This window comes from Fusarium fujikuroi, chromosome FFUJ_chr09, assembly GCF_900079805.1.
Source record: "Fusarium fujikuroi IMI 58289 draft genome, chromosome FFUJ_chr09".
In the NCBI taxonomy this organism is placed as follows: Eukaryota; Fungi; Ascomycota; class Sordariomycetes; order Hypocreales; family Nectriaceae; genus Fusarium; species Fusarium fujikuroi.
Genome location: NC_036630.1, coordinates 1,664,182 through 1,677,301, shown reverse-complemented (window position 1 = coordinate 1,677,301; position 13,120 = coordinate 1,664,182). Strand labels below are relative to the sequence as shown.

The window sequence follows — 13,120 nt, the reverse complement described above, 5'->3', positions numbered from 1 at the left end:
GCATCGTGTTAGTGGTGATCAAGCTCTACACCTATCAGGACCGCTGTCCTTTTCAACCTCACGTCAAATTGTCCGCTCTGGTTTTTTCTGCCTCGTTCCGTTACTAGTGACTTCCGAACTGCCATCTGCCTGGACCCCAGTATCTGTCGTCCGAGTATAAGTATCTCGTGTTCCCCCCTCTATCCTCTGTTTTGGCATGCTCAACAGCCCACTTCCTCTTCCTCTTCACTTCTCCTGTCCTCGAACATCTTTGTCTGTCTCACCAAGACAGTCTCTCATCGTATTATCCTACTTCTCAATACTTCTTCATTCCAATCCATCATCGTGACACCTTCTGTGTCGTTGTTGCTGCCTCCAAGAGCTACCCCATCTAGACCTCTTTATCATGATGGGCCTCGCCGCTCCAGCCTTCGACACAGACGTTGGCCATAAGGTTAAATACAAGATTCGTGACATTGGAACACGCTCTGTTACCCTCTTCCCCACCCAAGCACAGGTCAAGAGAGAAATCAAGGATGTGCCTCTCAAGGTACGCCTTTCTTGGCCAATATCTCCCCTTATGCTCACCTAGTTAGCCTGGAGTCAACGAGATATCCATTGTCGGGCTGAGCCCAACCATTGATAAAAATTCGGTCACCGTTGAAGGTAGCGGTGCCGCTACCATTACGGGCATCAGTGTTGAATTTCTCCCCAATCGCGAACTTTTCGACGAAGTCTATCCAAACTCCGATGATGATGATAATAATTCAGACAGTGACGAAGAAGAAGAAGAAGGTGATCCCCCAGAAGTACCACATTATGGGCAGTTGCTGGAAACCAAGACGAAACTCATCGAGCTCAAAGACGAACAGCAGCGAGCCAGAGAAATTATTGGCAATGCTGATGAGCGTATCAAGGTCCTTGACATTTACTCCAAGTCTCTTGATAAGAGAGAGGGCGTTAATATCAGTGAGATGCTTGACACCTATAAGCAAGAGCACCAAAAAGCTTTTGAAGAACGTCTAGTCGGCGTGCAGAGGGAGCGAGAACTCACAGAGGCCATTAGCAAGGTTACCAAGGAGCAGATGCGCTTGAACAAGCTTGGAAGCAAGTTTCAAAAGAAGGAGGCCAAGAACAAGGCCAGAATCCAAAAAGCCGTCCAGAAAAAGCAGGAACAGCGCCAGAAGCGCCAAGAGGAGAAGCGCAAGGAAAAGGAGCGTATTCGCAACGAGCGCTCACGTTGTTGGCCGCTCTTCTGCTATACCATACACATACAACTTGAGGTGAGCTCATCCTACACGCCGGCTTCCTCTCGCCGGGAATCAGTATCCAGCGAGGTTGAACTTGTTCAGCGGCCCAGGAGTAAGACTGCAGACCTGGAAGAGACATCCTCGTGCAACCTTGTGTTGTCATATGTGACCAACTCCGCATTCTGGACTCCCAGTTATGACATCCAACTGTCAACTGTTGACTCCACGGGTTCGCTTTGCTTCGATGCAGGTCTGCATAACACAACATCTGAGACGTGGGAAAACTGCAAGATCACACTGTCAACCTCTCAGGCCACATCTTCGAGCCTTGACGAGTCGATTCCCAGTCTCACACCCTGGCATATCAAACTAGGTAACAGAAAGTCCCCATCTGGCGAGACTGGTGCTTTTGAAAGTGTGGTGGAACTTCAGCAACAGGCCACTTGGCGTAACAAGAAACAAGGACCACAGCAGCCTCCCAACTTCAGGCGCGAAATGTTTGGTCTTCCAGGCCAAGCTCTGAATGACTATCAGTTGCAGTTGATGATGTTGGAACAGCAGAACAAGAAGAGGCTGATGATGGCTAGACAGGAGCAGGATTCCATGGCTCCACCTGCTCCTCATACTTTCCCTCCCCCTCCCCCTCCTGTTCCTACTGCTGCGATGATGCAGCAACAAGCGCAAGCGCAAGCTCAAGCGCAAGCGTCGCAGATGCGACCGCCCCAGTCACTTGGCATGATGACTATGAACCACGTGGCACAGTCCCAACAGATCCAGCAACAGCAACAGCAACAGCAGTTCCCAGGAATGTCACAGATGGACTTTTCCTCTAACTTCGACTTCGATGCCTTTCTAGGTGAAGATACAACTATGACGGATGCTCAGCCATCCCTCGAGTTCCAAAATTCTCTTGTTGAAGAGACCGGCTTCACCACAATCTTCGATCTTCCCGGCCTCAAGACTCTCGTGCCCAAGTTCACCGTTTCGAAGCAACGTGTTGCTCGCCTGCAGTTTACCAATGTTCTGTTCAGCCACACCATTGTGGCCAAATATCAGCCAGTGGCTTATCTCAAAGCCAAACTCAAGAACAACAGTAAACTTACTTTACTCCGTGGTCCTGCGAGCTTGACACTTGACGGTAGCTTCATGGGGCAGAGCAAAATTCCTCGATGTAGTTCCGGTGAAGTCTTTACTTTGAGTCTCGGTGTGGACTCAGCGATCAGAGTCATTTACCCGAAGCCTGATGTCCGAAGAAGCACGACCGGAGTGTTCAGCAAAGAAGACAGCTCTGTCTATGTTCGCGCTGTCACAGTACACAACACCCGCGTAACTGCCAAAAAGCCCATTGGCCTTCTGGTGCTGGATCAAATCCCTGTTTCAGAGGACGATCGCCTCCGAGTTGAGTTACTCAGTCCTCGAGGCTTGACTGTTGAAGGACCGCGTCAAGCGACTGGCACTCCTGGACGTGAGACTGCAGAGGATAAAGACTGGGGCAAAGCTATGGCATCTCTTAAGAAGAGCGGACAGGTTTCGTGGGAGGTCTCGCTGAATGCAGGTAAGGCCGTAAAACTGGAACTCGAGTACTCGGTTTCGATGCCAAGTGGCGATGTTGCGAAGGAATGTTGATCTGCTTCGATATGTGCGGGGGTTGAAAATTGATGGATTTATGACAATGGGATAACTCTGGGTCGCTAACAAGTCGTCGTCAAGGGCGCGTTACAGCGCCAGGGTCACCCACTTCGATTTATTCTCGGTGGTTACTTTTGGGATTTTGCAATAGTACTCAATCATTCACTTTCTTCTTCTTTTTTCTTTCTTACTTGGTGAGATCGCTTCTTGTGAAGTTGCGGTGATTGCTCGGCTTCTTTCTTAACGTTGAATGGGAGATATCAGCTCTTGGTGCTGCATAATTTAATACACGAATCTGCCTACATAACTCAATCTTCGTTCATCTCAGAGTCACTCTCGTCTTCAGAATCATCCTCTTCCATCTCGGAATCGTCTTCCTCCCCAAAATCCTCGAGCTCAAGTGTTCGAAATTGATCACTTATGGTGTTCGATTCCATTGTCGCAGTGCGAAATGCTTCCCCTGGGATCTCTGTTCGAGCAGGTTGTAGCCTATTGCCGAAGTTTGGTGCACGCGGAATTCCCGAAGGACCAGTAATCGCATTCAAGGGTGTATCTCGTGGGCCGAGGCCATCGTTGGTATGCATCACCATGGATAGGGGGTGGCGGAGAAGAGGATGCTGGGGCTGCGTTCGCCACTCGATGTCGTTTTTTCGGGCGTCGGAGATCTCATCAGACCAGCACGGCTTGTTTCGATCGATGTAATGTTCGATTTGTCCCAGCATAATCATTTGCGACATCACCGGGTCCTCTACAGAGTGGTGGGAGTACCTCTCTGGCAGCTCCCAGGGCTTTCTCTGTCTGTGCTGGGACCAATATGGGTGTCTGCGTTCGTACTCTTCAGCGAGCAGAGCTGGGTTGATGAACCGTGCTGGTGTGCTGCCCATCTGGCTGTTCTTGAGGCTGGTTACAGGCTGAGGCCTATCGGTTCCATCGTTGGCTGGTCCATATACAACGAGTTCAGGACTGATATTCAAGCGGGCATCGGAAGCGGCAAGGTGACACCCCAGGGTACGTGAGAGCAGTGCTTTCCCGCGATATGCACATCGTACGTGATCGTATATGTCGCGAGGAATCTGGCTCTTGAATGAGTGAACGTCGGTAGCTCTTGTCCAGAGGACATGGTCGAAAAAGGTCGAAAAGATCTCCTGGAGGTTTGCCTTGGGACATTCCAGGGGTGATGGTCTCATGGACCCGCGAGGGTCGATGTTCGGCATAAACTCTGGTTGTGGCCACGGATGAAAGATCAGTCTGGTGTTGTTATGTTCTGTATGAGACCCTGATACCAAGCCATTAAGGAACTTGTTGACTAGTATCAGGGTCTTCATCTTGTCCCAAGAATCTTGGGGCGCGCTTGTCCTCATGATGAACATGATGCCGGACTCTGCAATTGGTGAGAGCGCATAAGGATACAATTTGGCCCATTCTTGCTCGATCTTCAGCTGTTCTATGAACCAGTCCATTGTGATACCTGCGTCCTCAAGAGAAGGAAGCTCGATACCACCGACAACGCCCTGTCGTTGCTCCCAGGCGAAACTGTGGGTGCTTGGCTGCGGATATTTCCCTACCATGATGGCATCTGTGGAGACAATCGAGGTAACATCTTGACGATTGTCTTCATCGAAATCACTGTGCTCACCACAGTCGATACCACCATCTGAGAACTTGCGACAAAAAAGACAGACAGGCATTGGCCTATAGAAGGACGTGAGTATAAACATGGCGTCCCTCTTCGCCAGCTCCCAATCCTCAAGAGGTGGCAAGTTCGAAAACTCATGTCTTTGTTTTGGTACACATCGGAAGCAGAAGCCTCTACCTTCGAGTGAGTCGAGGCTTTTCAGGCAAAGGTTGCAACAGCCCCAAGCAGAACTGCGCCAGCTGCATCCCCTACAGTAGAAGTCCAATGCCCGGCGGATGCCAGACTTACAATTAACACATACGTGTTCGACTGGCATTGGGGCCCCCGGCTGGCGGACGTAGTGATCAACTTTTTATTGTATAGTCATGTCGATTTAGGCTTGGGTACTTCAGGTTAGATTGTGGATGAAGGTAGTTGACGGCTGGGTATCGTACGTAGGTGTCAAGAGAGGATATATTTGCTTTCGTTTAGCTTTGCGTGTGGCAGTGTGTGGATGAGGGTGTAGATTTGAGTTTGGATATGTGTCTCTCGTCTGTATTTATATATCTTCTGCGTCTTATGTGTTCGGTATTGAGGAAGAACAAGAGGGAGAAAATCTGGCCCAGATTTGGAACAATGACAAGTGCACGTATCTCTCAGTCGAAGTGGGGTCATCAAACAGTCCAACTCACTGTCTATCCCCTGAAAAACTGCCTGGTGCCTAATTCCCTATATATTGAGTATCACTGAGCTGTGGCTTGGTAGTCGTTCAAGCGCTGGCACTGCCAGTTGCAGACAGACGGCGTAACCATACCAGTAGCCCTAGGTTCTTTCATGCCAAACACCATCCAATCGATATGCTGCTTCTGCGGCTTCTTTTCTGTTTGGCTTCGTCGTCTTGATCCTCTCTCCTCACACTACGACCTCCCCGTGACGCTTAACAGGAAATATCACCTTATGATGCAGCCGCTGCAGCCTCCTCCTTCTTTTCAAGGCTTCATCTTGATACCCGTGGAACGCTAGTCCAGTTGCAACTAGGTACGGTGGTACGTCTGCCATGAGATACGAAAGCCCTGACAGGTAATAGTATGCCTCTGTCAACGGCTGAAGCGACGTCCACTCTCGTACAGGCTGGATAAGCCTCGCATTCTCATCCCCTTCCACCCATGAGGATTTCAGAGCATCATCTTTATATCTCAAAGTCCACCCATCGACCGAAAAGCTCCATTTAGATATTCCATTCGGCGTCTGGTAGGCAGTGAAAGTTTTGAGAACTGCTTCAAGAAACTCTCGAAGCTCGTCCTTTGTTCTGTCTGACCACTCTTCCTTTGCTACCGCACTGCTATCGCTAGTCGCTTTATCTGGGAGTCCACCATCATCGAAAGAATAGCTGGTCACTGCCGTCGAGGAATGTGTGGCGAGAGGTTCGATTGCCATTGTATGGCTGTTTGGAGTGTCACCTGAGGATATAGAAACGATATCCTGGGCATCCTCATCATCCTGCAGACATGGAGGCTGCCGAAAAGGTTCATCGCCATCTGCTTCTGTCCACCCTTGGTTAGTTTCAGATGCTACCTCTTCGATGGGAGACAGCCGCGTTGGTATGTGGAAGTCAACCTCAGTCCTCAACATTATGTCTGGGGCCTGAATCTTGGGCAAGTAAATAGCAAGAAAGGTGTGATAATCGCAGGTCCAAGTACGATTTCCCGGCTTCTTGTCCTGTCTGACACACAATTCGCAGAGGTCGACTGTGCAGCATGTGCAACAAACATAACGAGGGCCTGCAATTGTGTCAAGACACATATCACAGTAGTTGTCATGCTTCAAAACTAAGGGGTTTGTCTCTACAGCTCGAGCACTTCTTTGCAGAGCAACTTGGGCGAAACTGTACGACCCAAGCTGGAGCAGAAACTTGCCAAGGCGCTCCCATCTTACCCCGTAAAGGTCAAAATCATCCAATAGGCTTTGGGCGTCCTGACGTACACCTTCGACACAGCGATCGAATGGTACTGGATTGTTGGCTTCTGGTCTGGTCAGGTCATAAGCGTTAAGCCCATACATGTCTCGATTCTCGGTAAGTATCCTCTCTACATCCGAGTCTTTGGCAGAACCTAACACCATGGCAGGCATCAAGCGTGTTCCCGATTGCTGTGCTATCTGAAGCGCAGTCCGGTCGAAGGAGTCCCGTTGAGTCAGATCCATGGACTCATGCTCGAGAAGAATCCGTAAAGTCTCATTCTGACGATTGGTGATCGCCCCAAAGACTGGAACGTTTCCATATTTCGATCTCCTGTTCACGTCTGCACCACGTTCCAAGAGGATTGACACAATCTTGCCGTAGCCAGAATAAACCGCCTTGAATAATGGGGTCTCGCCATCCGCTAAGATGCAATCGGTGTCAAGGCTGGGATTCTTCTCCAATACGAGTTTCAAATTCTTCTCAGATCCTCCAGACACAATGGTGGGTATGATGTTTTCTCCATCATCAAAGATGACATCTGTTGACGCTCCTCGTTCAAGTAGATACTTGACCATGTCCTCATGTCCTTCCACGCAAGCGTACCAGAGCGGTGTCCTCTGAGCTCTATCACGTATCTCAAGTGACGAGTCATCGACTGCGTCAAGGATAACTTCCAAAACCTGGGTATTACCTCCCTCTGCAGCGGCATGGATGACAGTCTGGCCCCTATTGATCTTGGATTGCAGCTGTTTGTTTGGGTCGGCGCCCTTACTGAGAAGTAACTTCACTGCATCCAGTCTCCCACCTGATGCCGCTGCTTTTAGAGGGGTTCCTGCCCAGCCCCATTCGAAGTTGACCAACTCCGAAACATCATCGACAACCTCCAAGAAAGTTTCTATCACATCCAACCAGCCCCCTATACAAGCAGCATGAAAGGCACTGGATTCTTTAGTAGTTTCTGGGTAAGGATCTGCACCCCGCTTCAGGAGTTCTATCACGATACCTCGATGACCTTTGTTGGCTGCAAGGTGTAGTGGAGCGCTTGAGTTATGCTGCCCATTCCGTATGTTTGGATCTGCTCCATGATCAAGAAGCATACTGACGATGCCCAATCTCCCAGTTGTCGCTGCAATACCAAGAGCAGTGTATTCCTTTTCTCCTTTCGCGTCTATATCGGAAAAGAACCGGCTCGAAAGAATAATTTCGACCATCTCAAGGTTTCCCCAGTCCACGGCAATATGAAGGGGTGTTTCATAATCCGGTTTACTTGAATCAGCTCCGTGCGAGACAAGGCATTCGACCATGTCGAGATCATTTAGATCTGCCGCTATTGAAAGGGCCGTGCTTCCATCCTTGTCTTCTGCGTTGACTTGGCATCCAGCATCAAGAAGCAGCTCACAGCCCAATAAATTCTGAGCCGCCACTGCTATGTGTAGGGGAGAGCTCATCCCCTTCACGGGGCACTCGACTGCAGCACCCGCAGCCAAAAGCGTTCTCAAAACATCGCTGTGGCCCGACTCAACGGCCAGAGCCACTGGTGAAGCTTTTGGCAGATCTCTGGGAGGATCATCGAGGTTCGCATGCTTCTCGACAAGCTTATCAACGACCCCTTTCCATCCCTTGAAGCATGCCATGTGAATCAAGCGCTCATTTCGCCAAACTTGATCCACGTCGTTATGTGGTACCAGAATCTCGAGGGCATCAGTACTCGCCATCCAGCTAGCTAAGAAAGGTATAGGTTTTCCATCGAATGCAGGAGCGTCAAGGTCCGCTGAGAACTCCAATAATAGTTCGACCATTTCAGAACTATTCTTCCCTGTAGCAAGTGCAAGTGGTGAATGACCGTTGATAGATGAAATGTTGGGATCCGCCCCAAACTCAAGAAGTGTTCGAACAACATCCACTGCGCCAACATCAACCGCAGTGAACAATGCCGTTTGGTTCCATGGATCAACAGCATCTATCTTGGCGCCGGCCTTGAGAAGAGCCTGTACGCTCCGGCAATGGCCACGGACTGCGGCAAGGATCAAAGGTGTTGACCCGTCATTATCTGGCAGATCTAAATTCCTTGCGAAAGGCAGAAGCACCTCCAAAGCTGCCCCCGGCTGGGCTGCAGCATAGTGTATTGCTGTAGTGCCCTCCCATATGTTGTTGACTAGTGTCTCTAGGTCTTCTTCAACTTGTTGCTTTGATTTTGGGGAAATATGAACGAGAAGATCATGGATTTTGTGGAGGAAGCGGTTTGGGGTAAGTTTCAGGGCTTGAGAGAAGATCTCTTTGATTACAAGATCCGCGTCCCACTGAGCGAGCAACACCAAGGGTGGTTTTGCTGATCGAATGGAAGTTTGATCCGTGGTGATCAATCGCCCACGGCCTCCAGATCCGTCAGAGTCACATGCACTCACACTATCGTCTGTGCCGTCCGATAGGTATCCAGCCTCGGCTTCGTCTTCATTCTCCTTGTCAATAGCTGAGGAAGGGGTTTGTGGGCGTTCTATTGCAGGGGGCGATCGAGTCCTGGACCCATTCGAGGACCTGGTCCTAGACCTAGAAGGACTCGGTGTCTGAGGCCTGAATAACGCAGGCGATCGTGTTGGCGATGGACTTCTGGATCCCCAAGTACGTTTCTGGAACGTGTAATATCGCCACTTTTCCCCAGCTGGGGAGCGGATGAAATCCCATAAATCCTGGGATATCTTGTGGGTATCTGGCCCAAAGAACTTCAAATGATACCGAAACCAAGCCGAAGAGTATTCCAGAAATACATACTGATCTGCAAGAGCATCTCTACAGTAGTCTGTCCATGGGTCGTAGTAAGATTCCCAATCTATCTCCCTGACGTAGTTGAGGCATGCGGTTGCGAGGGTTTGATGTACGAGGTTGACATCATAGGTGTCGAGAATAAAGTCGTAAAGAGTCTGATGCAAAAGTTCGAGAGTGTCCTCGGCGCCAAATCTAATCAGTCGCTGGCATGTTCTTGTCAAATCGCCGACAAGATCGTAAGTCCTTGTTACCGAGGGATTTAGAAACCGAAGGATCTCCTTGGCCTCTTCTATTCTCAAGGTCGACCTTGCTATGCAGATAATCAGAATCAACTGAAACAAATCGTTGCGATCATTCTGAATGCGGTCCATGTCTTGTTGATATATCGCTTCCATGGTTGGGGGACAGCTTGTAACAAGTGTAAAGACTGAGTTAGCGCCTGTGTCTTTGATGTGCCACAGTTCCTTGAGGACTGCTGATGCGAAAAGGAAACTTCCATTCGACCTCTCAACGATGACGGCTGAAACAGAAGCTCGTCCAACAGTGGCTATTCGGCGACTCAAGATAATGCGGTCGACTTCTTCATCGACTACTTTTTGGATATCATTGAGGATCAAACCTGGTGTGACTTCTATGTGGTTGTTTGCGAGCGCGAACCCTCGGATCGAGTCTGCCATGCGTGATGTTACAACAACTTTGAGGGCTGAGACAGAAGACTCACGACGAAAAATCGTATCTAACCCACGGAGCAACCGGATGATGAATTCGTCTTCACATTGATCTAGACCATCAATTATGAGACAAGTTGGTCTAGCATCTTCAGCCGTCACCAGCAATTGGACAATTTCCATCAATTGGATGAAATGCCCGCTATTCTCGGCTTCGAGAGGTGATCGTGACTTCTGTCTATCTACCCCAAGGGTTTCCAAGACTGATTCGAGCTTTTTCCTTGTCGCTTGTGACATGGTGGTATACTTGCTCAACATAGATTGGACAACAAGATCCAATATTGGAGGATTGTGGCGAGAGCTCTCCAGACTATCACAGTAGAATGGTATGACAAGGCTCTCCTCCCACCTTTCATCGTTCGAAGCTTTCATTGCACCCTGGATGTACTTTGCCAAGTTTGACTTACCACATCCAGGGCTCCCTGTAATGAATAGGAGACTGCCACTCTTGCTTTCCTTCCATTTGACGAAAGTGGGATCTTCCAATATCCATGAGCATGTCTGCCAGTGAGGAGCCTCGCGATCGAGACCTTTATTCTCGGGTGTCACAGAGCGGAGAAGGCGGGTGAAATCACTAAATTCCCTAACATCTTTTGCAGGTCAGCATGCCATATACTCCTGTAGCAATACCTCAGCCTACCAAATTTCTCCGGTTGTGTCCGATTCTGAGCTTGAGATACGGCAGTCTCATGTTGTGTTGGTAAGTCGGCATTGATACGGCTTGTAACTTCTTTCAATAGTTTGTCGACACTTGAGCGAATTGCCGACTCTCTAGAGACTTTTGATGCTTTCCCAGCTTCATGTCGACGCCGAGGAGGGGGGTTCTGGCGTGGTCGAGGTGACGGCCTGGGGAAGTTAGCAGTTTCCGGGCATGCCAAGGGTATCTCGTACTGTGGGACATCTTCATCTGTCCATGTGGGTGCCTTTTTTAACGGTTTGATTGGAGGTGGTTCAGCCAGTCTAACTAGCCTTCCAACTTCGCCCCAGAACAGTTCGAACCGTGGGTGTAAAGGGGAAGCGAATTTAGGCAATCCAGAGTGCGTACAATTCAGATCTATGCTATCGACGCCTTGAAGGACAGCAGACCATTGAGGGACTATCTTGGCGAAGTTAGCGGGATTAACATGGCCACAAGGTTCACTTACAATTTCTTTTGCTCCATTAGGTAACCGCTGCGGATGAGACTCATAGCAACATAGGAGCTTGATCGAACGGTGAACATCAATAGTAAATTCCATGTTGATATCTTGTACTGAGTTGGAAAAAGCACGGAGTTCCTTTGTGAGGTTTGTCGCAACCGCCGTTTGAAGTTTCATCAAAGATGCCAATTTCTGCACAACGACGAGGTCTTCAGCTTTCTCAGATCCCATATGAGGAGTTCCCATGAAGATGATGGACTTGGTGGCTTGCTTAATAGCTTTCCAATCGTCGTTTGTCGCGCAAAGAAGTATTGCCTTGAGGTTTGTCAGTTGGAAGATGCATGGAAAACGATTCTCAACCCACTCTTTTGACCACTAACCCACCAAGACTGTGAGCAATGAATATTAAAGGACGGTCCTACAAGGACATTAGACAAATTCATTGAACATCCCGATCATGCATACTGGGTGATCGAGTCGTTTGAGAACCAGATTTCGGAGTAAATCATTGGCGTGATGAATTATTCTCGTATTGGCGACATCGCCGAAACGGTGGGCATTGTAGCCAAATGACAGGACGCGAACCGAATTTTGAAGACGGCCAAGGAATTCTGGCTTTGCAAACCACGGCTCGGTTGTTCCCTCTTGCTTCCAAGTGGTTCTGAGATTCCCCCCCAGTCCATGAACAAAGACGAGGCTTATGTGGTGAGCTTTAGAATAGACATCGGTTTCAAATTCAACTCACTCCACAAGGTCTTTCTGGCCGGCAAATGAGTTGTCACTCAAGGAAGGCACGTACATCTCCTTGAGAATGTACTCATAATGTGGCTCATCATCCTGATCCGATATCTTTAATCACGAATGGTCAGCGGTCGTCTATGCGCGGGGCTTGTCGCGCCATCTCCTTTAGCTTACCGTAGTATCGTCGGACGATGAGAGACTTTCCTCTCGGCGACGGCCAAGTCTCATTTTGACGACGAGCAAAGCAGGAATTTGTAGTCAGGCAGGACAGCCTGGAATCCAAACAATGTTGAGCACGGCTGGCTTATGAGCTTTAATCGAAAGTGCGGGTTTGGTGGCCGTCAGCAAGGCTCAGCCTCATCCAATGATGGAGGCTCCCAGAGGTGATGCATGGATCCTGTTGACCCTTGCAAGTTACACAGTAGCATCCCTAACTCAAGTGCCAATATATGTTGCTTCGACATGTTGGCTCAGCTTAAGACGAAAAAGAGAAGACGAACTTTCCATGATTCATATCATTGATTTTAAATTCCGCCTCGAAATGGTAACTCAGAAACTAGGGGAGGGTGTTGCTGTCCATTGGCGTGATGAACCAATAGTAAGGGCTGTAGCACCATAAATTCCAAGCCTATCTAATGATTTTCAATTAATTCTCAACTTTGGGGGCTCTAGATAAGATGCGCTGAGACAACCGATAATTGAGAAGACTACGTTTGTGATTGCAGTTGGTTCAGGTTTCCTAAACCGATTAAATGGTTGCTCGCCGCTTTTTGACTCAGATCCTCTATTCATATCGCAAGGAGAGAAGACCATTAATTTTACTAATCCATGCTTATTTCATTCTTTATAGGGTGAACAAGTAGACTGAAGCCTAAGCACCTGATGCCATTAATTCGCTTTTACAAATGATGACTTCAAAGTCATTATCGCTACAAATACAGTCTACCCTGTAAAAGGGAAATAGGTCTTGGATCGAATATGTGATTGGCTCATATACTTACAGCAACACTCAATTGCTCACCCGGCGTCCTTAACCCACGGAGTAAGACCTTAACGTGACTCACTTCCAAAGGGAGGAAACATTATTTAACAATAAATACCCCAGGTAGCTTGAGATTTGCTATAGTCATCTCCTATCCTACAGCAATACTTAAACATTCTCCACTGCCTCTTGATTCACTTGCTTTGATCCACTACCTAAGGTACCCAATTTCGAGAAGAAAGACCCCTCCGTCCAAGTCAGGTGATCGAAGCAGTTGCCCCTCCCCCTCCTTCCTAGGTTATCAACACCGATAAAAAATCCACCATTAGGCTCA

General features: G+C 48.8%; 3 protein-coding genes; 1 reads left to right on the top strand and 2 right to left on the bottom strand.

Moving 5' to 3' along the window:
• Positions 1-388: 388 nt before the first annotated feature.
• Positions 389-2,855, top strand: FFUJ_09647 (uncharacterized protein; the record flags this gene model as incomplete). XM_023568427.1 has 2 exons in its annotated part: positions 389-529; positions 576-2,855. 2 exons carry the CDS (start codon positions 389-391, stop codon positions 2,853-2,855), a joined length of 2,421 nt encoding a protein of 806 aa, XP_023436159.1.
• Positions 2,856-3,166: 311 nt separating this feature from the next.
• On the bottom strand, positions 3,167-4,810 carry FFUJ_09648 (uncharacterized protein; the record flags this gene model as incomplete). The annotated part of the gene is made up of 1 exon (XM_023568426.1): positions 3,167-4,810. The coding sequence occupies one exon, from the start codon at positions 4,808-4,810 to the stop codon at positions 3,167-3,169; it is 1,644 nt and encodes a 547-aa protein (XP_023435627.1).
• A 575-nt stretch (positions 4,811-5,385) lies between these two features.
• On the bottom strand, positions 5,386-12,032 carry FFUJ_09649 (related to ankyrin; the record flags this gene model as incomplete). XM_023568425.1 has 5 exons in its annotated part: positions 5,386-10,514; positions 10,565-11,378; positions 11,529-11,724; positions 11,809-11,912; positions 11,979-12,032. The coding sequence occupies 5 exons, from the start codon at positions 12,030-12,032 to the stop codon at positions 5,386-5,388; spliced, it is 6,297 nt and encodes a 2,098-aa protein (XP_023435626.1).
• Positions 12,033-13,120: the final 1,088 nt, after the last annotated feature.